This window comes from Myotis yumanensis, unplaced genomic scaffold, assembly GCF_028538775.1.
Source record: "Myotis yumanensis isolate MYYU_CA2020_CCGP unplaced genomic scaffold, mMyoYum1.0.hap1 SCAF_5, whole genome shotgun sequence".
NCBI classification, from domain to species: domain Eukaryota; kingdom Metazoa; phylum Chordata; class Mammalia; order Chiroptera; family Vespertilionidae; genus Myotis; species Myotis yumanensis.
In genome coordinates this window covers 15,112,033-15,138,533 of record NW_027223756.1, presented here as the reverse complement: position 1 = coordinate 15,138,533, position 26,501 = coordinate 15,112,033, and the positions used below count along the sequence as shown (strand labels likewise).

The following is a 26,501-nucleotide window of genomic DNA, read 5'->3' as shown; positions in this document are numbered from 1 at the left end:
GGGAGAAGCTCCCACCACTGCCACTGTGCTCGCCAGCCATGAGCCTGGCTTCTGGCTGAACGGCGCTCCTGCTGTGGGAGTGCACTGACCACCTGGGGGCAGCTCCTGCATTGAGCATCTGCCCCCTGGTGGTCAGTGTGCATCATAGCAACTGGTTGTTCTGGTCATTTCGCCATAACGATCGCTGGGCTTTTATATATATAAATTATCCATTACTGCTCCCACACTCAACAAGTTATACTCAAATGTGCATCTCTTCTTTTATATGTGGTACAACTTCGGCATTCTCCTGTTCTTTGCTTAGATGACATGAAACCTGATGGTGAGAGTGGCTTCTAAAACTCAGCAGCGTCTTGTTGCTTTTATACCTTTCAAGGAGCAATTGCTTGTCAACCAACCCGAGCCATCCAGCAGTGTTGACCATGGCACACTTGTGCACTTGAGGGCCACTGAGCAGGTTCCAGGTCCATTTTCCAAAAGCAGATTCACTAAATGACCAATCTGACAAATAACCAAGTTTTCAAAAACTTTCAAATAGCATACACCAGTTCTAGAAGAGTCAGCGGGGCCATCTGTCACAGGCATGTGGCAAAGTTCAGTCTGACCTATGTTGTCCTGTTCTTGGGGGGTCTCTGAATTTTCAGAATGAAAGCTCCTCTTATAGTCTACTAAATTAGGGACAGTGTGCATGCTGTGAGCCCAGGTTTATATAGATGAGAGGGTGAGGTTCTCATCTAAAGCCTTTTTTGTGTTTAATCTACTCCATTTTCATCATCTCTTAATTCAGTGATTTGTTAAACTAGCTTGGTTAAATGTGGATTTTGTGTGGGATTCAAATTTCAGAAGTTTCAACCATTCTGACACAAAGGATAGCTATGCCTTTTAAATGCAGTGCTATGTGAATGTACATTCCTTTTCTTTGGTGTTGGTTGGGCGGGGGGCGGGCGGGGGGGGCTCGATTTGTTCTCCAAATGGTGGCTTTATATGCATGTTAGCTTTTACCAACCTATGACCACTTTCCTAATTGCTTAAATATAAATCTTTGAAAAACAGCAAATCCTCAAAGGCTGTAGGAATCGCCTCCTGCAGTATGAATTCTGCAAACTTTATAAGTGGACAGATTGGTTATTCAGAATTGCTCAGTGAGCACATTGGTCTTTTTCACATGAAGCCATTGCCCTGAGAGCTTTCTGGCCTCTGGATCCCAGGACCCACAGGTTCTTGCGGCATCACATGAAAATGGGACCCTTCCCCATCAGGACTCTGCGGTGAGGGACTGGGGGACCCAGCAGGATCGGGAACTGTCACATCTGCAACATGGGCCACTCTCCCTGTTGTCACTGTGGCTCACAGCTCACATCCCCAGCCTCTCACACAGACCCCTTTCTTCCCTCTGCTTTCCTGTCACTTCTGGCACCACTACTGTCCACGTCCTTCTCAGCCAGAGCCCTTAATTCCACGCCAGTGAGCTGACGTGTGATGGTGCTTCCTCCCGGGAGGGGGAGTCCTCCTGTGACCTTTAAAATTCGTTTTTATTGCCAGGTGTCCAAGAGCTGAGCTTTCTTTTGACTTTTATTTGGTTCTTGTCTACTTGGGAGTTTGCAGCTGTAACCAAGTAGGAGAGAGGGGTCAGAGTCAGGTGGCCTATGTGCCGGCTCAGGAATCAATGTGCCTTCGGTTTGGGGCGGGGGGGGGGGGGGGGGGGGGGAAGAGGAAGGGGGAAGGGGGGAAGGGATGGAAGGCTGGAGTCACACTCTCTCACCCCGAATTCTGGCTGCTATGTGGTCACCATGACCATTGTATTCAGATTATCATCTTTCCAAAGCATAAGGAGACAACTCATAATTTCCTGTAAAATTCGATCAAATAATTGGCGCCTTTGGCAGCCCAGAACGAGTCTTCAAAGTCTTTTACTTCCATCAATTTTGAGTTTACCATGAAAATATGGAAGTTGTTAAGGGGGAGTTTTAATGAATAGGATATTGGATATAGAGATTTGTAATATGCTAATTTTCCTAAAGATTTTGATTCTTTAAGATCTCTGGTTTAGTTTATCTGGGGAGAAGGGTGGTTAGTAGGACAGGATAGGGGTAGAAAGAAGAAATTCTGATTTCTCCCCAGAGTATAAAGATAGTTTGGCCTATTTGGGTCACATTCATAAAGGCGGTTATTTCGCTGAGGAAATTGCAGCCATCCTTCTGGAAGGCAAACCCGAGTTGAAAGACATGCCCGCATCCCCTGGGAGAAGCCCCCACGGGGCAGGTCTTAACAGAGAGTTCTTGGCTTTGTTGACCGTGAGCTAATTTCCCTCTCCAGAACCTGAACCTGCCTGACCATCCACAGACCCCTGGGGACCCTCACCCCGCCTTTCCGTGTGCTTCCCGCAAAGCTCAGGGCGCCCGCGCCTCCCGACTGGCAGTCTAGGCAGAGTTGCCGGCATAAATGGCTCGGAGGAAGATGGGGGTGTGATTAGCTCTAAATGAAGTTCTGAACCACTGGTACATGAAATGAAACTCTTTTCTTCCTCTCCTTCTTCCCTCTTCCCCTTTCTTTAACCTGCGCTGCTGAAGTAAGTGGCTCTAATTTACTTTCCCGGAGGAAAACAAAGCAAAATAAGAGGAGGGCTGGCAAACAAAAAAAGAGAGCCCTCTGCGAAGCGCAGCTCTTCTGCTCCTGATGAAAGGGAGGCGTTAGCTGCTTTCACGGTGTCAGTGTTAATTTCCAAGCAGTCAAAGCCGCCCCTAATTTACTTACAGAGCAGTCTCTTTGCCCAGAAGCCAGGCTGGGGAGGCCGGGTGTCCAGGCTCCAGCTTTGTTTGCTGACAGGCTGATTTCCCACAAGGCCATTTCCACCTGGGCTTCTGTTGTTTCTAGTGCATGTCTGCCTTTCTCCTCCCCCGCCACCGCCTCCCCAATGGCTGCCGAGGGCCCTTCTCATCTCCGGTCTCTCTCATCCCTTCCTCCCTATAGCCCCAAGGACTCCTGCCAGGGCCTTGTAGTCACTCTGCACTTACCCAGCGTCTCCGCTGGCAAAGTCCCAGGAGGCACTGCTTTCTTACTCTTTTCCTTTTTTTTTTTTTTGTTTCAAGGACAAGATTCAAAAGCGCCTGCTCCACACAGGTTGTAGGGTGCACCTTCAGATGCGCCTTCAAATAGGGGCTGAGCCATTTGAATATTTGTGTTCCTGGAAAGAAGCCGGTAGAAATTGTCCCCCAAAGCCTATTAAATTCTGCAAAATCTCTCAGCTTTGAGGGCTTCATTATGGAGTCCAATTTGGGGCCGTGGCACCTCTCTGCCAAAGGACTCATCTCCAAAGACGCCTACAATTGAAATTATAGAGCGGCTGGTTTGGCCCCAGCTCCTTGCATATCAAAGGCTGGGAGGGCAGGCAGGCTGCTTCCCCTGAGCACTGGGGATGCCTGCCACGTGCCAGAACCAGACAGGTAGTAGATTGAGATGTTTAGAGCATATTTTTTCACGCATACACGTGTGTCTGCTTCTCTGCCACTGCCTAGCTCGTCTGCAGGGTGGCACGAGACAGGGTAAGTTATGCTTCAAAGCTGGTGTCCTTGCCCCGTGGGCATGGAGAGGGACATCTGTATCAGCCAGCCCATCTCCCAGATCCCATATTTGCTAAGTGGATATGGAATGCGGAGACCAGAGAAGACATCACAGCAGCCACAGGACCGGCACCAAATGTTGCCCCCTTGGACCGGTGAGGCCTTTAACGAGTAAGCGATGTCCCAGGTAGAATGTTGCCCGGAAAATGTGCCTCACCCTGGTTTCTCAGCCTCGGCATCGTAGGTACAAACCATTTTGTGCACCTTCTTTTGCAGTTGTTTTTCTGGATTTGGAGATTTTTATTAGTCTGTTTGTGTTGAAAGGTGCTGCATTTAAAACACCCACTCATTTGCAAAAGGAAGGAGCTGGGAGGGAAAGCACAAAGCGGGTCCATTTGGGACCGTACAATTATATCGTGGGGTAATCTGGGAAATTGTAAGGACCCTGAGGCCTAGCCAAGGGAATTTTGTTGTCTTTGGTGGTTGAACAGAGAGTGTAAAATAAGAAGAGTCTGAGATGTCCTGCGGTTTCCTGCCCCCGGCAATTATGCGATCTCCAGGGAGAAAGAGAGTTTCACTGAGCTAACAGGGTCTGCTGTTGCCCTCCTGTGCTCCCGCCCCCACCCCCAACTCCGGTGTCTTCTTTATTCAGGCTATTTTCTCCCAGGTCTCTGAGATGTGTTTGCTCACCAGGGAGGTGGGACTCAGCCATTTCTTACTTCTCACTCCTGAGCTCTCCGTGACCAAAAACTCTCCCCTTTATTTTGAAAGCGGAAACAATGCCATTTCATTGCCTGCATGCATAACTCCGAGATGCCCGAAATGATTTTGCTCAAACTCCCTACCAACTCAGCTTCAGCTGACACTACACAGGGGAAGTTTGGGCCCCGAAGGACAGTTTTTCGGAGGAGTTGGGAGCAGGGAGAGCCCAGCAGAGTGATGAAATGCATCTGATCTGATCGTCACCTGCCCTCTCTCCATCTCCGCTCTCATTCCTTCCTCCCTGTCCCCTGGGGCTGCCTCACTTCCCCCTCCTCTCAATCATGTCAGCAGCTCCTCACTCCCTTGCTTGTTCTCTGGGACGAAGCAAAGACTTTACACCTGTAAACTGTATAAATGTCCTCCCCGATCACCTTGAAACTCGGTTTACATCGGCTGGAGAGGCTTTGCGGGTGGGGGGAGCTATGCACCCATGCTCTTCTGGAAGAGCCACTGGCACTGTTGGGGCCGCCCTCTGGTGATGCGGGTTAGCGAGCTCCAAGGTCTGAAGACGACCCAGGCTCTCAGATGTGCAGTTATCAGACCCGGCCCTGGTTCTAAACACAGTTTTGGTTTTGGTTCTTCGTCGGTGGAATGGGGTGCATGCAGGTGTGTCAGGTCGGGGTTTCCTGGGTGCTTCCCCAAGGGTGCTTTTTAGTGCCAGATGATCAGCAGGGTTCCCAGACCTTTGGGAGGTCAGCTCTCTGACCCTATCTTTTCTGAGCTGCTGTGGCCTGTGTGGTCCTCAGATGCAATCCAGGCTGGTTGTTTGGGACTCATCCCTCACCAAACAGCGGTGTCCAAGGGCAGCGATGCGGTTGATGGCCATTGCTTCTGTGGATGCCTGATACGGGCTCTGGTGCCTCACTCATCGGCTCCTCCCCTGCCTGTGCTTCTGGGGCTCCACTTGCTGGTTTCCTCGTTCGGCTAGATCCCTCCAGGGTAACATGATCAATGGCATGAGTTCTCTTGCTGTTCCCACTGCCCACAAATCAAGCTCTTAATAGCCCAATAAAATCATGAGATTCCGGGTAAAAAAGTGATTGCCTTGCTCAGATGCTAATGAGACACATATATCTGAAACAACTGATTAAAGACTGTGGAAAGGAGGTCTCAGAACAACATGAGGGGTGGCTAATTTACAAAAGCAGAGAGCATTCCAGATAACAGGATATCGGGCACCTTTGCTTCAGAGAGGTGTCTAACGCAGCCTGCTTTCCTGTATGCATTTTCACCATGAAATACTGGGACCCCGATGCAGTGAGGAAAAGCAAGATGGCTGAGTGATTGATTCTCCCATCAGGGTCCTTCTGTCTGCTAGGTTACAGCCACAAACATACGGAGCTGGAGGCCAAGGGTCTCCAATATGTTTCTAGAATGTGTTGCGCAGTTGAAAATAAATAACTCCTAAGTTGTGTGATTACATAATGATAGCCACACTCACTCACCTGTCTATCAGAGGAGCCCTATTTGAGGCTGAGCGCCTTTCCCCTGGGCCCATGAAGCGTTAGCTGGGAGTCTTTAAGATTCCTAGCAGCCCTGGGCTAAGTGCACTGGGGTGGAACATAGTCCCCTCTTGCTTAGTAATCCATTAGCTAATGGGTGGGAGCCGTCAGTTTTCTATTTATTTCTTAAACTCTGAAGGTCCACCTGCTGTGCGTGAGACTGCACTTGACAAAAAAGAGTGATAGTTGAAATAAAATAAATATCACGCCTTGCGAGGTCTGATAGGTATTGCTTAAAACACAGTGGGCTTCGTGGAAAGGTAACAGTGAGCCAGCTATTACAAGCTGACAGGTGGCACCCTGGGCATGAGGAGGCAGACAGAATTCTATGTTATGTTCCAGTCTGGGGTGCTCACTAGTGGAAGGAGAGTTGTTTGAAAATGGTCTTCTAGGTGCCCCCCAACACACACACACACACACCACACACACACATGTACACACACACACAATATTTGTTGGCAATATCTACCTGAGTCTCTTGGAAGATGGTCAATCCATTGCAGAGTCAACCTCATCAGGGCTCCCTTTTAGTCTTTAGATAAAAATTAAGCCCCTTGCACAAGACCTGACCTACACAAGGCTCTGCATGGTCTGGGTCTTGCTATCAGGCCTCACCTTTCACATCTCTTCCCCTTGTTCCAACCACACTGATTTTTTTCAAGTCCTTTGTACATGATATTTGCTCCCTCTTTAATGCTCTTTCTTGCCTCCAGATTCTTCAGCTCTCAGCATGAGCACCAGTTTCTCAGGGGAAGTCGGTCTTGATGGCCAAACATAGTCAGGTCTCAAACAGATGCTCTCTTGGTTTCCTGTCTTCCTACATAGCCCTCAGAACAGGTTAATGTACTATGTTTAGTCACATAAATATCTGATTAAGGTCGGCCCCTCCCACTAGAGGGAAATCTCCTTGAAGACAAAGACCACTCTGGGTTTGCTCACCGTGGTTTTTCTAGCACCTTGCATAGTGCCTATTGAACAAATAGAGGAATCAGTTCATTCTTGAGAGATGTCTATGGACAGAAAAAGCAGAAGTACATTGAGGACTATTGGAAATAAAGCTTGGCCTTTCTTGGGTTTTATTCCTCATAGTTGACGTTTACTGCCTGGTGACTAGTTTTAACCTCATCAAATTCCAACATTATCTCTAATAATTATTAGTTTGCCCTATACAGACCACCTTATGGACAATGAAAACACTTGGAGATGGGTATACTGGAATTAGCAGTGTGGTCCCCTTGCTCATCACAGTTCAGGCAAGGAGGCTTTCTGTCCCCTGGGTTACTTGCTTTCCTGAGTCATTATACTGAGGAATTGATCTCACTTGCTGACTTTGAAATCACTAAATTAGAGCCCATATTGGCATTCCCAATGTGTTGCAACTATCTCAGATAAAAAAATGCTCTTTACACTAATGTTATCAGTATTTTGATTTTACAGTATAGTTAGCTATTAAGAAGTAGAAAGGACTTGAAATAATTTTATTTTTTAAAATCAAGAATGTCCATCATAATGTTGCATATAATATAAAAAATATGAAAAGACCTAATATCTATCAGTTTTAGATCAGTTTAATATATTATTATCATGTATCTATTCATCTATACACACACATACACACACACACATATAATGGAATCACAATTTCTAATACTGACAGAGTAGCTAGGCATTGAAATGATAACTCCTTATGTGACTTATTAACATTATCTTCCTGGATACCTTTTAAAATAAATAGTCTTACTATCACTTCTTTTTCATAGATGAGGAACTGTGAATTATAAAATTAGAGCTTCTTGTTTTGAAGTCATTTTCAGTATATACTGATTATTGGGCTAATACACTAACTATTCTATCCATATGTCTTAAATAAATGGCCTTCAAGGTCCAATAGGGACCCTCTGTCCTCATACAAGGTTAGTGAGCAGTTCATTTTCAGCTGGAGATAGTTACATCCCATGCTACATGGCCATCATGAGAATTTAACAAATTTCTATGAAGTTAATAGAATATTACCTAACATGAGAGAAGACCCCAATAAGGGAATGACAGTTACCATTGATATCATCTCCCTGTTTATTTCTACCTGCACCTTCTAGATTTACTTTTGGGTTCAATAAAGCAAATCAGCCTTTTCCTGGACCTGAGGGTGCCCCATAAAACCCTGGGCTGGTGGAGGAAAAGATGGGAGGCTCAGTGCTGGCCTTTCAGTCGAGCACTCTAGCTGTGGTGGTCTCTGAAGCATGAATGTGGGGCAGACATGTTTACCTTGGGATGGTAAAGAGCAATATTGGGGATCCCTGACCTTTGCAATGCTTTTAGAGGATTGAAGAGATGCTGAGCAGGACCCTAGAATTCCATACTATAAAGTCATGGAGCAGGTAGGGATAAGGGGGAAGAAAGGGAAAAGGGCTACCCAGCAGGGAACTGGAATCATCAGATTAATGGCCCTGCTTGGAGAGCTACCAATGATCCTAAGATAGAGACAAAGGAAATGATGATAGAAAGCAGAGAAAAGGAGATGTCTGAAGGAGGGGAAGAATTGAGAAGGAGCAGTGCTCTATGAGAAATTGAATGACACCAGGCATTCAGTCTTTGGTGACCGGCTGCCTCCTTCTGGAATGCCCTGTCCACTCCTCTCTACTCGCTGAGCTCACTCCTGCTCCTCCTGGTCCACATGGTGTTCTGCCAAACACAAGCAGATCGATGCATCTTGCTCTCTGTGCTCATAGCTCCTTATTCTTGTCTCTCAAAACACAACAGGTCAAACGTTAACAAGGATGTATGCATAAACTCTTCTCTCCCATATCCCCCAAAGGGAGTCCTATTTAACCAGCCCAGTAACTTCCCTACCCCCAGCACTGCGGGGTTTTCTTGCTAAAAAGATTTGGTTGAAAATCATTCAATAAGAGAGCTGGGAAAGGGAGGGGGTCAAAAGAAAAACCATGCAAACTCAGAATAGACTTTTTTGTCAGATGGATTGGGGCCTCTGAGTAAGGTGAGAAGTAATAAAAAGAGTAAAGAGAGTTGTAATAGGTGTTGCTGTGGACTTTATTGATTGATTTCAGAGAGAAAGGGACAGGGAGAGAGAGCTAGAAACATCATTGATAAGAGAATCATTGATGCTGCCTCCTGCATTCCCCCTACTAGGGATTGAGCCCACAACCTGTGCATGTGCCCTTGACTGGAATAGAACCTGGGACCCTTCAGTCCGCAGGCCAATGCTGTATCCACTGAGCCAAACCAGATAGGACTACTGTGGAATTTAGATTTAAATTATTTTTAAGAGCCTCTAAGGCAGCAGTTCTCAACCTGTGGGTCACGACCCCTGAAAATACATCCTGCATATCAGATATTTACATTACGATTCATAACAGTAGCAAAATTATAGTTATGAAGTAGCAATGGAAATAATGTTATGGTTGGGGGTCACCACAACATGAGGAACTGTATTAAAGGGTCGCGGAATTAGGAAGGTTGAGAACCACTGCAAGGGATTTGAATAAGGAATCCAGTTGGGTGTTGAAATAAGCTTGAATGTGTGCAGAGATATGCTCTCAGATATACTAGGGTTACAGTAGCATTGATCTCAGTGTGAAATTATGTTTGTGTGATGGTTTGATTCATGTATGTGTCCTCCTCAGGCACTAGTGAGGGAAGGAAATGGGTCTATTTAAGACACAATCTAATCCCAGCCTTTAGCACAGTGCCCAATGCAAAGGAAGTCCTTGGTAAGAATATTATCTTGAAGAAACAAATGTGTTAGAGAAGACACCGCACTTGCCTGATTCTAACTCATCTCTCCTTGCTCCCCTCATTCTATGGCGACTACTGTCCTAGCAGAATCCCACCCAAATCTATGTTATTGAGAAAACAGACTTCAAGGAGACTCCCTCTTTGTTGTTGACATGTTGTCAACTCTTTTGTGGAGCACCAGGTTATGCTCCTTATAGCATAACCCCCTGGGCAAGACACTTCCTGCTGAAAGCCAGCTTCCAGGCCCATGGTTAGAACTCTCGGGGCTCTGAACTCTCCTTCTTAATATAGAATGTGGAAGTTCTACAATCAGTGGGAAAGAAGTATGCTAAGTAGATAAAAATCAGTCCCACTGTAGCATAACTCTCCAGAGAGAAGAGATAAAACCGCTTGATGCTTAAGTTAAGAAAAAAAATAAAATATTTCCAGTTCCGGAAACTGCATTTCATTCCTGATGTAAATATAGAAGCCTTTGGCGGGAGGGAAGGGAGGCGAGGGAGCGGAGGAAGGGACTTCGCCATCGAGCTTCACAGCTTCATAACAGTCCGAGGAATCAATCAGTCAGAAAACTGAGTTTATTTTGTCTTTTTTCTTTCCCTCCATCCCCATGTTGTACACAAATTCTGGTGGTTCTGACCCCTAAATCTCTCTTTTAATTGAGATTGAGATATCACTGGCACGTAACATTGTGTAAGTTTAAGGTGTACAGCATGTTAATTTATGACCTGCAATGTGATGACCACCGTAGCATTAGCTAACACCTCTATCAAGTCACACAATCACCATTTCGTTTGTTGGTGAGAACACTGAAGACCTCCTCTCAGCAACTTTGAACTGTATAACACCGTGTGGTTGACTAGAATCACAGTGTGGAATATCTCTAATTCCATCTGCTTTCCTCCTTTTCATTCTGGTTCAAGCTGTATGTTCATTCCTTGCCTGGACCATTGCGATGGCCTCCATTTCCCCTCTGCCTCTCTCCAATTCATCCTCTATGCTGCTACCAGGATGATCTAAAATGTACATTTGATCCCTTGTTTGCAATGTTCAAGACTCCTCACTACTCATCATTACAGTAAACATCTATTGTGATATGGATAACAAGAGAACAGGAATGAAGAAGAGAATGAGACAGCCCCGTGACCCTTTAGAACAGGGGTGGGGAACCTTTTTCTGCCGAGGGCCATTTGGGTATTTATAACATCATTTGCAGGCCATACAAAATTATCAACTTAAACATTAGCCTGCTCCATTTGGTCAAACGTTGAATTAACTCACCCCTAATGCCTTGGCAGGGCCAGAGTAAATGATTTTCGGGCCTTATATGGCCCGTGGGCTGGACATTCCCCACCCCTGCTTTAGAGGGGACCTGCTGTATATAAAAGGGAGCAGAAAGATGATGGGCAGATTGAAAGCAAAGTGAGGTCAAAATAGTTTTTTTTTAAGATGATATATTTGTATGCTAATCAGAAAGTAATACTGAGGAAGGAGAAATTGATGATGTTGGGGAGAGAGGATAATTCCAGGAGCAACATTCTTGAGAATGTGAGTGGTTGGAAGGGCAGCATGGCCCTGAGCAGGGAGTGTTGGAAAGTGTGCACTTACCTGGCAGTCTGCTTAAAAGGAACTCGCTCATGAGGGCCTTTCTGCGAGGCCAGAGGAGATTAAAAGAAACAAAACCGATCTATACATTTTGCATTGAATGTGGCTACTGCCCATTGCAGAGAAGAGGGAATTCTTTCACGATTACCTAGTTCAGTGATCAGCAAACTGCGGCCCCTTGAGTGTGGCTCTTCCACAAAATACCACGTGCGGGCGTGCACGTACAGTGCAATTGAAACTTCGTGGCCCCACTCAAAGGGCCAAAGAGCCGCATGTGGCTCGAGAGCCACAGTTTGCCGACCACGGACCTAGTCCATCTTCCCATAGAATCCCTATTCCTTTCCACTAATTTTAGTGGTGGTTTCTCATACCACCAGCTCCAGAGGCATCGGCCGTGGCCTTCCACGCCCCGCTTTCCCTCAGGCCGCTGGGAGAGCTCCTGTTCACAGCACCCGGAGTGCCCTTCTGTGCAGTGTTCCTGGATCTCCATGGATGGGACCTATGGCTATGACCTTCAGATCAGGCTGTGTAAACATCTCTCTGAGGAACTTGTGTTTCGGCCAGAAGTCCCAAACTGACATTCTAGAGCTCATGGACCTTGTTTGCTCAGTGCAGTGTTTTGAAAGTGCTATTTTTGGATTAGATGACAACATTTAAAAAATGAAAATTTCACATTAAAAAAAATCCAGAACCCAACAATATATCTCGCATTCTTAAAATATGAAAGAGGGGCACCCCTGGGCCCACATTCCCATGTGGAGTGAGGTGCTCTGTGTCAGTTTTTACCCTGACAGCCCCCCCTCCCCACCTTGTTTAACCAGCATAGCCGCTATGGAAAAATAGGGGGCTCTGAGTGTACAAGCTCTGCCTTAGACCCAACAGGTGGGATTTATGACTGGTCTCCCTAGTGCATCCTAGCATCTAGCACAGTGCCAAGCATACGTGTGTACTCCACCCACACAGACTTTCTGTACTTGAGGGCACCATATCCATGACAAGCTCAGGTCCTTACACCTGCCCTCATTCCCTCTGCCGAAGGTGCCCCTCCCACCTGGTTACCTCATTCTTCACATCTTGGCTCAAAGGTCACATCTCTGGAAACCTTCCCCAACCCCTCAGGCTAAGTCAGATCCCACTGTCATTGACTTTCAGAGCACGCTGGACTTTTTCTCCATGGCCATTGTTGGTTTGTTAGAACAGATGTGTGTGGTTGCATAGTGTCTGCTTGCCCCACTCAACTGTAAGGTCCATGAGGACAGGACCAGTGTCTCTGTGCCCACTATGGAGTCCACCAGGCCTCGCCTGGTGCCAGGTGCATAGGAAACCTTCAAGGTGAATGAATGAATGAATGCTTTCAAGAAATAGGCCTTAAGGAAAGCAGAAGCCAATCTGTAGAGGTATGGTTGTCTTTTTTATTCCGAGGCGTGCCTGTCTCACTCTAACCATTCTAGACTACTTTATTTGACTATACATTTGTCTTGTTTGAGATGGTGAGCGTCCTGAGGGCAGATGCCTCTTGTTCATTTTTTTTTTTATCTTCTGTATCTAATACAGGGACCTGCATCTAATATAGAATTCCAAATATGTATAATGACCAAACTAATCAACGTAGATTCCCTTTTGAAGAAAAGGGTGGCAGCTTCTCTACTTATTAAGTGAATTGGTTACACTTTGTCATCATCTCACATTGGGCTCCATTCCAGAGCAAATGTGCAACCACGTTGCCCAGCACAAATAACCATGATAGTGGCCGCGTGACACCCTGTTAGCTCTGCCCGCCTAGGGTCTGTTGGTCTATGGCCTATTTGCTGAGTTCTCCAGACATTTTACAAGCGTCATTAACCTTATCATATCCAACAACTGGAAAGTAGGAAAAGCATTGAATGTGCAATTGGGAAGACTTATGATCATGATGAAACTTAAAGCGAAACAGTTTTGCAGGATTGTGGACCTATCGGGTGTTTGTGGAATGTTCGACTCCACAAAGATTTGGTTTCACCCAACAGGGAACGTGTCTCACCCACATGGGATTTAAAACTGTGGCTCATGCAGGTTCTGAGTTCGCACACGCCTCCTCATCAATGAGCCAGGGCACATAATTAATTGGGCAAAAGGCTCACAGGGATTAATTAGCAGCTGTATGTGAAGAGCATGGTTCAGACTTGTAGCACGGAGGATGGTGTTCTAGAATGACCAGGTGTTGGATTCACAGCTCAGTCACAGCAGGGGTTCTCATTGCTTGCCTGTTGAAATTTGGGGGGCTCTGGGCACCTCTGTGGGCCAGCAAGGGCACATGTGCATCCAGCTGCTGCCAGCAGAGGGCAGCAGTACGCTGTGCGTGTTCAATTTGCATCCCAGATTAGCAAATCCCCAAGGATTTACAAGGAAAGAAAGTGGGTGTCCCAGGACTACCCTAATTTCTTCTCTCTGGGTGTCAACACTGGTCTGAACAATTGCAAACACAGACCTTTTACATTATGTTGGACTTTGGCTCATCTGAAATATTGAAATGAATACACAACTAGGAGCTGCCATCACAGACAGGAAGTAACTTTAATTAAATATTGTGAAAGTTGAAAAGTTTTTACAGCTTGAATTTTTGCAAAAAAAAAAAAAATTATAACAATCTCTACAGTAGTTAGGTTCTCTAACAATTGAACTGTACAGTGTGTGTCTATTCAAAAAGTTTGATAAGAAGGTGAAAGGTTAGTAGATTTAGAGATGACTTCGTTAAGCTGCATTCTAGTACAATGTGAGGCCAGGGCATGTTATGCAATCCAGTCATCCAGAAGCTGTATTTTTCCCCCAAAACTGAAATCTTAGTTCTCTATTTCATCTTCTTAAAGCCATATTCTGTATTTAGGGGAACATCGTTTACTTGTATAAGTTTTGTGTAGGAGAAAGAGGGTCAGAGGGCCAGAACGTCTTTTCATCTAATCAATATAAATAGAGGCAACAAGACACAAATTAAACATATTTTAAAGGCTCTTTGGACTTTCAAGAGAAGTTCTAACCACTACACATGGCTGACAGATGGGTGGCGTTTGTTGTCAGGGTCTGAGCCGGACACCTCACCGGCCGACTGTCCCTTCACAAACAGTTAAGGGGCTCACCAGACAAAATATGGCTTTAAATTGTACACTTCTTCAGGCCAGCGCTTACCACACGAATTCAGACAGCCTTTCCGAGTACCGAGAAGCAATGCGTCCACCTTGCTTACATTTTCCAGTTTTTTTTATTATTATTATTATTAATCATCATTATTATTTCTCACCATGAAAAATCAGCTTTCCTCCCCTCCTCCCTTCCCTCCCGCAACTCCCCTCCCTCACCCACCCCAACCCATAAAAATCGCACTCTGATAGTCTAGTGAAAACCATTGCAAAATCCATATGGGGGCATGCACAGTTGCAGCATTGTTGTAAATTTCTTGCTCTACTAGAAAAAGTTACATTGTCTTAAGGTAACAAAACAGTTCTTTTGTGCTTTTCGATTTCTTTGTCTTTTTTTTTTCTTTTTCTTTTTTCTTATAATGTTAGTGATGACTGACAGTTCTGGTGCACACTTACAATGTACAAGTGAAATGGATATGATTTGCATTGTTAAGGCATCCAATCTGCTGGTTTATATTTATGTGAAAGACAGAGGAAATATACAAGCAGACTTAAGAAAGAATGTTCATTGATTTCTATGAAGTTTCTCCCCCGAATTTAATGCACAAAATGCGTCACTCCAGAGGGAGAGGTTCCATGCATATTAATAGAGTAAAACAGCATTAGGGGTGTGTGTTTTTGTAAGCTTCCAAAGCAAAGGATACATTTTTTTAAAATCTACAGAACTAAATGCTACAAGAATAATATGCTACTTTTTTGCCATATATTGGAAAAAACTTCTTAACTTACAAATAATACAAAAATAGACAATGGCTTTGGGGTGGAAATTTAAAAAAATTGAAGCATGGTTTAAAACAATACTAAAAATAACTATAAATGAAATGTTTAAAAATCACATTGGAACAGCTAATACAACTGTAGGTGACCAAACAAATACGCACTTTTTCACATAGCAAACATACACAATAAAATAAGTTGGGGGTGGGAGGAAAAGGAAGAAGGGGAAAGCAATGTACAAATTCCAAAGATAAATACATTATTTATATGGATATTTTACAAAATCCCCTTTGAAACAGAAAGCCTCTTCATTAACTTCGCAAGTATGTGCAAGCTAAAGGTAGTGAGCTTCTTTTTCCTTTGCAAAATATGCGGTAAAATCTTTTTGTGATATTGAAAAACTGTCTTAAGACATTAAAATGTATAAATAGAACAACTTTGGCAAAAAATCACAAAAAAATCTACAGTATTTATAACTACATACAAAAACACAACCGCAAAGAAAAAAAAAAGTATCAGGCAAATGCATCCTCATAGCTTCGCTGCATCTTTGCTATCAATTCTTATTTTTAAGAACACTTCCCAGATAATGAGAGCAAAAAATTGCCGTAGAACAGAAAGTGATGTTTGGGAGGTCTCAACCTACTTCTCCTTTCTCCTAGATTCCTCTTCCTCTTAATTTCAAAGCACTTACCTATCCTTTTAATCTACTATGTTGCCAATGGGTAGGGCCACTGAGAGAGGCCCTGTCATGGGAAATGCCTGCCATCTTGCCCTTGTCAGCTTTGGGAGGCCTGGTGGGAAGTCCCCTTTAGGATGAGTAAACTTTTACCTTGTAAATGGCGGGGGTGTAAGAGGATATTTTGGCTTGATAACTGGAGGCATAATGTGGAATTCTGTGCCTGGACCCTGTTCCATAAAGATTCGAAGGAGGTTCTCACACAGTCCGTGTGCCACCAAGCTCTCAAGAGGCCACCGGCTTCCGACGAAGTTGACATAATTAAAAGCAAGAATGATCTCAGGTTTAAATCTGCAGTTTTTTAACAATCTGTCTAGAGGCACTGGATTTTTGTATTGAAGGGAAACGTGTGATCACGTGACGGTCACTTTTTGACTCCAGGCTGCATTTATTTACACAGTTACTTAAGACAACGATACGGAAAGAGAGAAATAAGCTTGCACTGCTAAGGGGTGGCATGTTAAGTTAGATACTGAAAATGCACTGTCTGAGCTAACTACCATTTGATATGCTTTAAGGCGCAAAAGCCGACTCTTAGTTTTCTAAAAAATCTAACTGGCATTCCTATTCTGTCCCATACAAGCTTTTTTTTAATTTTCTTTTTTCTTTTTTTCTTTTTTTAACTTTTTTGTAAATATCACCACTTCATTCTCCCTTTACAGGGCTTTAAAAACATCATAAATTAAAACATGGGGTCTTATTTATAGTGTCCCTTGTATACAGCTTTACGGTTTATAAAAGACAAATGATGGCAGAGTTAAGCTCAAAAAAAAAAAAGGAAGAAAAGAAAAAGAGGATTTGCTTTTATCAACACAGAATAAATATATCCCCCAAACATCTGGGAGGTACAACTTGAACCAACACCCTGCACTCACAGATCCCTTCCAACTTCAGTATTTGCAAGGTCGGTGATATTGTTTGTTTAAAAATCTGCAGTTATTGTGACTCCTCTGAAAAAGGCCTGAGTTAAAAGTTCCACTCTGGGACTTGTATCAGATTACTCTCTGTAGCAGAATCCAACCTCTTCATTAATAAAATTCTTCAAGGCAATTCTTTCACATGGGAGGAACAATCATGCCAGATATCGCTGTGGAAAGAGAAGACAAAAGTCAATGGTTTTGCCTCCAAACTTCTCACCCAGAAAAACAACAACAACAAAAACCACCCCCACACCACTATGTTGGTTGACTATTCACCACAAAAGTGCTCTTCTCTTCCCAGGAATGAGTTTTTGTATGGAATGTACAGGTACTTGATTAAGAACGATAACTACTATGCCAGCCTGGGTATGTGTCTTGAACAGAACAGAAGACTCTAAACACCCCTCCAAGTCTGATTTCCATTTTAAAACATCGCTGGGAAGGGGCATCGCTTGAATACTGCTGGGGAAGTCACAGCCCCAAACCTTGCAGAACAGTGAGATTTTTCGATTTGTCACTCTTTTCTCTCTCCTTCACTTGCAGAATCTAGAATGAAAACCTGGTCCGTCCCAACTGCCAGCACTTTCCACAAAACACCATAGGTGTCTTTGTGCTCTGTTAGCTCCCAGACTGAGGCCAGCGCCAGCAACCCAAGCACCTTCACGCTGGAGAGGCAGCGGCAGCTGCCACGGGCCTTGTCCATGGGCCTGTGAAGCTGGGAGACCGCATGGAGGAGGAGAAGGAGGAGGAAGCAGGTATGCATGAGACTCCAGAATGTCTCCTATACCACCGCTTCATCCAGGCTTCTAGAATGGTCTGCACCTGCCCCTAGAGAACTGTAGCCTTGGAAAGCTGGGGTGAGATCCTGGGAAAAGGGAAGGCTGTCAGGGTCATCAAAAATCTCTCCCAGTGTTCAGTTAGGAGGCCACAGGGAATCCCATAGACCAGCTTTCTACCTCAGGGCTCCTTGCTTGCTGAGTGTGGTCCCCTGAGGTATCTTCTTGTCCTCAGCTAGAAAACGCAGCTCGTCGTTTGCCAGAGCTGTGATACTGCCCGGCTTGTTGAAGATTTAAGTAAAACTACATATGGGAAGTGCCTGGCCCCTGTTCAGCTCCTAGGCAAGATCTCACAGGGATTAGCTGCTATTTTTTCTAACCCATCCCTTCTGTGTGACCGAGCTGTGTGATCTTGGGTTAGTTGTTTAACTTCTCTGGGCTGATTCCTCTGATATCAAATAGGTACCCTGCCACCCAGCACGCTTCACATGATGGGTGTGAGGAATACAGGGATGTGTCTGAAACATAATTAGTAAGGGTGGCAGCTCTGAAATACATGGAGATGAGAGCGATGCTTTCATTAGAAGCAAGGGGCGGCCATCATTGCCTCTCAATGGTGGCTTAGCGTGCGGTCAAGCAGAGAAAGTCATTGCTTTTTGTTTTTTATTGGCAATTCTACATTTAAATTAATGTTCTTGTCAGTGATGACTGCATCTAGGAAGTGACCCTTTTCATTTCCCAAATCTCATGCCTAGAGGAATGTGCCATTAAAAAACACACTGAACCCCAATTAACACAAACTCTGCAGTAGATACACAGAGGGAGGGGAGCCCTGTTGGGGGGAAAGGGAGGAGGCACACACACCCGGTGCCTCCCCACCCCCACTCCTGACATTTTAGATTCAATTAAAATATAAGTATTTTGCCAAACACTTTTTCCGTTAATTTTTAAACCCATCTGTATTCACAAGGAAATTTAATCCACATGTTTCTGATTCATTTACACGTAAATCATCCAAATGTTGTTTTGCAAGAGCCGGTTTGCAGTCCAAAAGCTCCTGGAGCCTTTTTCTTAAGCCCTCAAAAGCCATTTTTCTTAGAAACAGGAAGTGCCTCTTGCCAAATGCAGACCAACTTAAACCCCCAAAGAGTTGGGATCGGTTGGAAATGCAGTCCCCCTAAGAGTCCACTGAGCCCTCGATTTGACTGGAACAGGGAGCTCCATATTTCAATCCAAGCCTTCACTTGAGAATTCAAGATGTTTGTAGCTCCAAAGATGAGGGGTAGGGGTCTCCACGTAGTGACCGCTCAGCACCCCCACCTCCATGAGGACCTTTCTGTCCAGGCTGGAGGTGAGCCCAGGCACCCTTTGCAAAGGCAGACCTTTCTCAGCCTGTGGCAAAAAGAAGCAAGTCTCCTCCTGCCTCCCCCCCAAATCTACTGTGTGCCTGGCATTGAAGGGCAGGTCCCCCACAGCACAGCCAGGTAGCAGGGCAGAGTCAATATGGTGCTAAGCAAAGTGGAAACTGACAAGCTTCCTGCTAATTTGGTCAATGGGTTCAGCCACCATTGATCAGCTGGGGCCTGAAACAATCCCATTTGGATGTGCAGAACTAAAAAAAAAAAAAAATCTAAGCAGTGGTTTGGTTCCTGGCATGATGTGTTAGGATAATTAGATTAACCCTCCACCAGGGCCATGTTAAGCATTATAAAGCAAGGCTAACTGGTGTGCTACTCCATAGCTAACAGCTCTTCTTAATCTGGAATGCAGGGATGGCCAACTCCAGCGCCCCGAGAGCCCAGGCTGGGACGAAGTGCCCTGAACAGGGCTTGAGGTGACTCCGCCCAGAGCACACCTTCTTTAGAGGGGCTAGGGACTCGGCTCCCACCAAACGCCGCTGTGCAGGAATGCCTGCTCCGAGCCACCAGAGCTGAGCTGAGCTATTTCAAGACAAGGTAAAGGTGTGGATTTAAAAAACTAAATAGCTCAGTTTACATAGGGTTAGCAAATAATTAAAATCAAACAAGCAAACATGTCTGAGGGTATCCAGTGGGTGGCTTTGGTCTGCCACACGTCCCTGGCCCTCAGACCTCTTTCCAGAAGTCCCATGTTACCTACACCCAGAATTCTGCATACGCCATCAGGGTTACAGCTCGCTATATCTCGCCTGCGACTTCCTAAAGTCCAGCGCAGAACCCTTACCGTTGGGTACATTTGGGGAAAACATCATCATTTGTGGCCTCTGAGCTCAGACACCTCTAAAGAGGTCGTTTCATAAACTTCACGGCAGACTGCAGGGGTGCTCCCGGAGCTACCAGGAGCCGTTTTCCTGTGTCTGTGCTGCAATCCTCAGGATTGCTAATGTGGGTGAGAGGGCTGGGTGTCTGAAGCTTGGAATGTTCCAGAAACGCCGCTGGCATGTTGACTTACCCAAGATTTCCATGAGGACATGACAGGCTGAGAGCCCCACGGCCAAACTTATCACAAGACCGAGGGCACTGCCATCCTCCCCGGCAGCTGGGCAACCATGTCCAGTGACAGGAGCCCGTAGGACTAGTGGTTTGAAAGGCATTGCTTTTTTTTTTTTTTTTTCAGTACAGTTTTCACGTTTGATAAGAACAAAACAAAATAGAAAGTTTTGCAGAGCTGGGGGACTTTGAAGTGTGGGCTTCCTTGAACCACTGTCTGAGTAAGAATTAGGAGCTAACCAGGAATAGAGTGAGGAAAGACTTACACAAATTTGAGTAGGTCTCAAATTTGAGTACACGTGCTCAAAAAAAAAAAAAAAAAAAAAAGACAATTCCACAGGGTTCACTACTGGACCGCATGGCACCCCAAGTCGGGTGGGCCTGGCCGGTCTGAGTTTCAGCCAAGCAGGGGAAGAAAAATCTCAGTATGTGGGTGTTCTGGCCTTTTGTTTTATATATCTTATATGTATGTTTTGTTTTGTTTTTCTCACTTGAGAATATTTTTTCCTTTGCTCTTCAGAGAGAGTGGACAGGGGAGAAAGAGAGAAGAGAGAAACACATCGACTGGTTGCCTCCTGACGTGCCCAGACTAGGGACAGGGAGTGAACCTGCCACCCAGGTACGTGTCCTTGACCAAGAATCAAACCCACAACCCTTCAGTGTGCGGGTCGACGCTCTAACCACTGAGAGCACCAGCCACAGCCGGCCTTTCATTTTTAACTTTTTGCTGCCCAGATTGTCAGGGACTTGGTTAGGGTTTAAAATCACTACACTGGGTGGGGGGCGGGGGGAGATAAACAATGGCGCGGTGACAGCCTTCTCTGGGCTGCCCCTCTCCCGATTAATGAATCCTTCCTCTGAGGCCTGAGATTGCAGAGAACCCCTGCTCGGGGGGCCGTGGCTTTGGGAGAAGGGGAGGGGAGGATGTCTCAGGACAATGAGCAGGCTAGGTGACTCAAGTCTGCCCTATGAGAGCGGCACGCCGGGGAGTCTGGCGTTGGGACTTATCAATGACTTTCTCTAGAAAAGAAGGGAAGATGTCTCCACATTTCCCCAAGTTTTTTATGGATGTCCGCTGGTTTTAACATTCGGAAAAGGGTTCTGTGGGCAAAGAAGCTTAGGAAACATTTGTTTGTTTGGCTGCAGGATGTCTCAGGGCCCTTCATGCACTTAGGTGCATTATGGATCTCCAAGACAGCAGTCCAGTAAAGACCATTTTCTAGACGTGTTTCCCCACAACATGGAAACCGGTTTTTAGCAGAACATCGTGTGAGGCTCTGGAAGGACTGAGATTAAGAGTCACCTTGTCCTAAAAAATTTCTCAAGACGTGCGGTAAATTGTCAAAGGTCTTGCCTCCTTGGGAGAGAAAGCCAGCTGGGATCATAGTAGAAACTGTGAGTGGTCAGATGTATGTAAAGAATGGAGCGAATGACTTCCTGTTAAGGACTTCCTTGTCAACCTTCTCCCTGCTTCTTGGCTTCGTGCACCAGGGTACTGAGGGGCTTCCTGGTGACTGCACATGACTCTCTGACTCAGGTTTCCCTAATCCTTCTGCTTCAGTGCCCCTTCCTCCATGTCCCTTGGCCCGAATCCTACCTGCCCTTCACCCACGGTCCATTTCATAGGCAACCCCTCCAGTAGGCTGGTAGGCACGCTCCCTAACCTTTCCCTTTGAGCTTCTGCAGCATGGTGCCCAGCCTCCCCCCAGGCAGACCTGCCTTCATTCCTGTGGTGTTTGTTGCACTGATCTTCATACAGGAAACTTTTTAAGGTCAGGACGGTGTAGTCTACATGGGCCTAACCCAGAGGCTTGACTACAGTGTAGCCATAGAGCATAAGGATTTACAATGGTCCGTCTGCCTCCTTGCCAGCTGTGTAACACTCAGTGAGCTATCTTGGCTGTAAGTCTCAGTTTCTGCATCTGTAAAATGGGGACAATAAACAGTCTATATCAAAGGGTGGTGGGGAGGTTGAGATAATGCAGAAGCCAGGCTGGGATCAAGCTCTCCCATGTGAGTGGCTGTGACCATCATAACCACCATCATGTGAGGCTGCTGTGCTTCTTTCTCGGGGAAGAGCCAGGCTTCGGTCACTAGCAGAGGCTAAAGAAGGGATGCTGGGGATAAGACCTTTAAGAAGTTGGCTTTATAGAAAAAAACAGGATGAGGTACAATTAGCAGAGTGGTGGTTGGAGGTAATAGGCCTTTAAAATACTTAAGCAGCCTAAGTGTGTCACCTCTAATCTTGTTTACATGGTCAATTTATTTAACCAACTCCTCCTGTGTCACTTGTCCTGTCTTAATGATCACAGTCCTAAACTAGGGGGGTCCAATAGAAGCAGGGGTTACTGTAACGATGAGAAGGAGGGGGAGGAATGTAACACGCCAGAGATTCTTGCCTGCAATTCTACAACCCACCATGTCCTTTTCTACAGAAGAAGTGGGATTCAGAAAGCGAAAGATGAAGTAATTCTTTGGTTCTAGTTCTAGGAGCCCAGAGTCTGACTGCCACCTTGCTCAGGGAGACCCAGGCCCCACGCAGGAGCTTCCTGGACTGTGTGCAGAGGGTGTGCGGGGGCCCTTCCAGGTGCATGTCTTGGTTGGGAGTGGAGCAGGCAGGGGTAGGATGGAGGATGGCATCAGAATTGACTTTTAATTTCTCTACTCATACCTCCCCCACAGCCACCCCCCAAAAGTAGGGACGTTTGGTCCATGACAGTGTCAGAAAAACAAAAACCACCGACAGGAATCTCCTGGACACATGCTCAATCAGAAGGAAAGGCAGTGCACTCCCGAGTTACCCTGAAACCCTCCACACTCTGCATCTTGGACAGAGAGGTGGTGGATAACCAGAAGTAGGGAGGAATCTCGGTACTTCTGGAGTCTGCGCAGAAACACCCTGGGGGGAGGGGGCAGGGGACAAATTCACAAATGTAGTATGTGTCGCTGTCTTGAAGCCCTCTCATCATTACACACACCCCTATACTACCAGATGTTCCCTGAATCCAGAAGTTCTAAAACCTGGGCCAAATCCCCATTTGCCACCCCTTCTTTCTCCTGCCTTGCTCAGCATGGCATGGAAAGGTGCTCAGTACTACCTGTGTGACCTTGAGCAAACTGGGCCTTAATTTCCCCATCTCTACAATGGGGATAGTACTGACCTCAGGGTTTTCAGAATCAACGTAAGGTTGCGTCAAGGTAAAGTGTCCAGCACAGAGTACATGTATATATGAATATAAATAAATATACATGCATTTATACATAAGAAACAGGGCTGAGAAGTCCCAAACAAGTCTGCTGCCCTCCATCAGTGACCAGGAGTGTGACAACCACTGAAGGGAGGCACCATAGGGAGCTGTGTAGGCCAGGGGTTAGGGCCACAGACCCTGGGTTTACATTCATCCCCACAGTTTACTGGCTAGGCCTGTGAGCAGGTATTTACTCTCCTTATGCTTCAGTGTTACCATCTGTACAACGGAGACCATAATAGTCCTCATATTTCATCAGGAAGATGTGGGGATCAAGTAAGACAAAGCATGCTCAGTCTTTAGCACATGCCTCTTGTGTGCTGAACAAATGGTAGCAGATCATTTAATTGATGATATTTCTCTGCCAGCTGCCTTAGGAACCCTGGACACATCTGTTTTACACCCCAGCCCCCCGAGGAGTACAGTGCCTGGGAGATGGAAAGAGGAGATGAATTTCTGAGCCTGAGTTGGAAACCAGCTTCGGCCAAACCAGCTTTTGGAGATCATGCACTTTGACTGTGAGTACCTATCGCACAACCCTGCTGTGGGAAAAAGAATGAGGTGGTGCAGGTCCACGCCACGAAACCAGCACATGAGAAAAATGTAAGAAGTGGTGGACTTGTTTTGAAAATGTGGCTGTTATTTTTCTCAATGAACAAAAAGGTCACTTTAACTCTTGGTGACTCTGTTTTCTATATTCCATGATAGGGAAGAGATTGAACAATTTTAATGAATACTCCAGTGGTGGTTTGGGGTTTGGGGTTGCCAGTCTTGAGCTTTTGTCCTATGCTGCTCTCATGTCAGGGCTCTGATCAGGCTGTGGCTCAGCCCCTCCCCGTTATCAGCCCCACACACGTTCACTCTGACACAGCCAACAGGAAGGGAAGGTTGAGTGACCTACTTCAGGAGAAGGCCAGTCCCGGGAGAGACCCTGCGGTGGAGAACTTGCTAGAGTCCACAAAAGACTGGTCTGATTATGGCGACCACAGGGAATGAAAGAGGAGAAAGAAAAACGGTGGCATTAGTAAACAGAATCAGTATTCTCGAGCAAATCCAGGGCCTGAGCAGAATTCCTGGAGTTGGAAAGAGGGCTGCTCAGGCAAGCCCAGCAGAGGGCTGGGGCCAGGGCCAGTGAACACAAAGAACAGAAGAGATGAGGGCACAGAGAAGCTGGTTCCCTTAGCAGCAGAGACACATCTGCTTCAGGCCTGGGAGGATGGAGTCGGGCATCTGGTTGGCCCGGTGGGGCCTGGGGCTTACCTTGCAGGCTGTTCCCGTTGGTGCTGGTGCAGGTGGGAGGCGGGGAGGTCTGGGGTCTGACGACTGGTGCGAAAGCACTCTTCTGTTTCACGGCTGAGACCATGTTGGCTGGTGAGAAGGAGAAGATGCCGGAGGAGCTGCTGCAGTTGGAGGGGAGGCTTGTGGAAGAGGCCATGGTGGGGCTGGATGGCACGACTGGGAGAGGCAATGGGAAAGCAGAGATTAGCAGCTCTCCTGGCATCCCAACACAAGGTGGTTCAGACTGCCCCCCCCCCCCCCCCAGCCTGGGCCTTCCCTGAACGCGCAGGAGCTGGTCTGCTTTCATCATTGGTACAGGTACTTGGCACGTGGTACCTTCTGTTGGTGGTGATCTCCTTTGTGTTTATTGTGTGTCTACTATGTGCCAGGAGCATGCTAGGCACTGGGTGCCCCAGGCCAGGGAACAACGTGCTCTTACAAGGGTTAGGGTAGCACAAAATACCAACAAAAAGTGAGCCTGGCCAACTCTGTAGAGGTAGGAAAGGGAAACCAGAGAAGGCTTCGTAGAGGAGGTGTCAGGGAAAGTATTCCTGGTGGAGCCTAACCTGAGGTTCTAGCAAAGGGGTTGGGGATATGAGGTAGAAGGAGGCCAGCCTGAGAGTACATGGTGACTGCTGGAATGAGAGGGTGTGAGGAGGAAGGGTGACTGAAGGCAACACCAGTATTCCAACTGCAGGCACTGACAGCAGGAGGTGTGTATGTGTGGGTCCCTTTCCTCCCCATGATGGTATGGGTTCCTTAAGAATATGATTGTACCTTGATGCTCCACGACACAGAGATAGTCTATTTGTCCATCTTGCCTCCTACCCATCTGTCACGTGAAACCTTTGTAGCTCATGCAGAACTACAAGTCAACATTCCACATCCCCTCTATACCCCGTGAAGTGGAATGTAAATGTTTGTGAATTAACAAGCAGTATGATAGGAGGAGTCTTATGTAAATACTCCCAGTCTGGTAGGAGTGGGGATGTGGATTATCAATGATGGGAGAACTGACATGTGCAATTCAGAGAGAAAGAACACCTAGCTGCTTGGGAATACGAAAGAGTTTGGGAGACACACCTTCTCTACCAACAACAGTTCTCTCATCTTTTGCTGGTCGCTAATCATCTCTTGATTACTTTAGGAGACAGAGATGTTGCACCCTCTAAGTCCTCTACACTCAAGACTAGTATTTCCATCTATTCCCCTTCTGGCTCCGTCCTCTCCTGGGAAAAGTATGAATGCTGTCCAGTGATTCCCAGGCACTTAATTCAAATTCTAGGTACTTCCTTCTACTGTGTTATTTCTCATATTATGTCATGAACATTATATATTGCTTTATCATTCAGAAGACATCTTCTCATCTTTTTCAGCTTATGTCATTGGCCAAGCAAGTTAAGTTGGGGCCTATTACATCTTTTTACGCTTGAGCAAGTGGAGCCAGCTGAAACTCAGAAAACAGTAGTGTGACTTGCCCAAGGGCGATAGCTAGAACGGTGAAGCCAGGAGCCTCACCCCAACTCAGTGCTCTTTCTACCACACTATCCTGCAGAGTAAAAAGAGAGCCAGGAGAAAAGGCTCCCCTCCCAGGAGCCCACCAGACTCGCAGGGGCTGCGGAGGTGGGCTTACCCTTGGCCTATTGACTTGAGAAAGTTAAGGAGGTGGGAATCAAATTTGTCATAGGCAGCAGTTGCCAGTGGGGAAGTGACCCCTCGCAATGGGTTCTCGGTGGCACACAATCGAAGGCACTGAATGCTTTTTATAGCAGAACACAGAGCCGCCATCCTCGGAGTTTCCACAAACATTTCCTAAACTGTACTTTTTCTTTTAATGAGGCCAGCATTTTTATACACCTCTTAGGATTTGTAAATGTGAAAATATGCTCAATAATAACACCCATTTAAATTGCAAAACCCCTACACTGGAGGTTTGGTTTTTAAATATTCCTAGACTTGAAATCCTGCTGGTTCACCGAGGAAGGCAATTAATCTCATTGGCA

At 46.1% G+C, this 26,501-nt stretch overlaps 1 protein-coding gene across 4 annotated transcripts in view; it reads right to left on the bottom strand.

Annotated features, from left to right (window-relative positions):
* Positions 1-13,713: 13,713 nt before the first annotated feature.
* The window catches only part of EBF1 (EBF transcription factor 1), a 390,606-nt gene continuing 377,818 nt past the window's right edge, over positions 13,714-26,501 (bottom strand). For all 4 annotated transcript variants that reach the window (XM_070414505.1, XM_070414506.1, XM_070414507.1 and 1 more), the window contains 2 exons: positions 24,481-24,675; positions 13,714-16,895 (listed from right to left, as the gene is read on the bottom strand). In XM_070414505.1, coding sequence (XP_070270606.1) covers positions 16,864-16,895; positions 24,481-24,675 — 227 coding nt within the window. In that variant the 3' untranslated portion in view covers positions 13,714-16,863. The remainder of the gene's footprint in view (positions 16,896-24,480; positions 24,676-26,501) is intronic.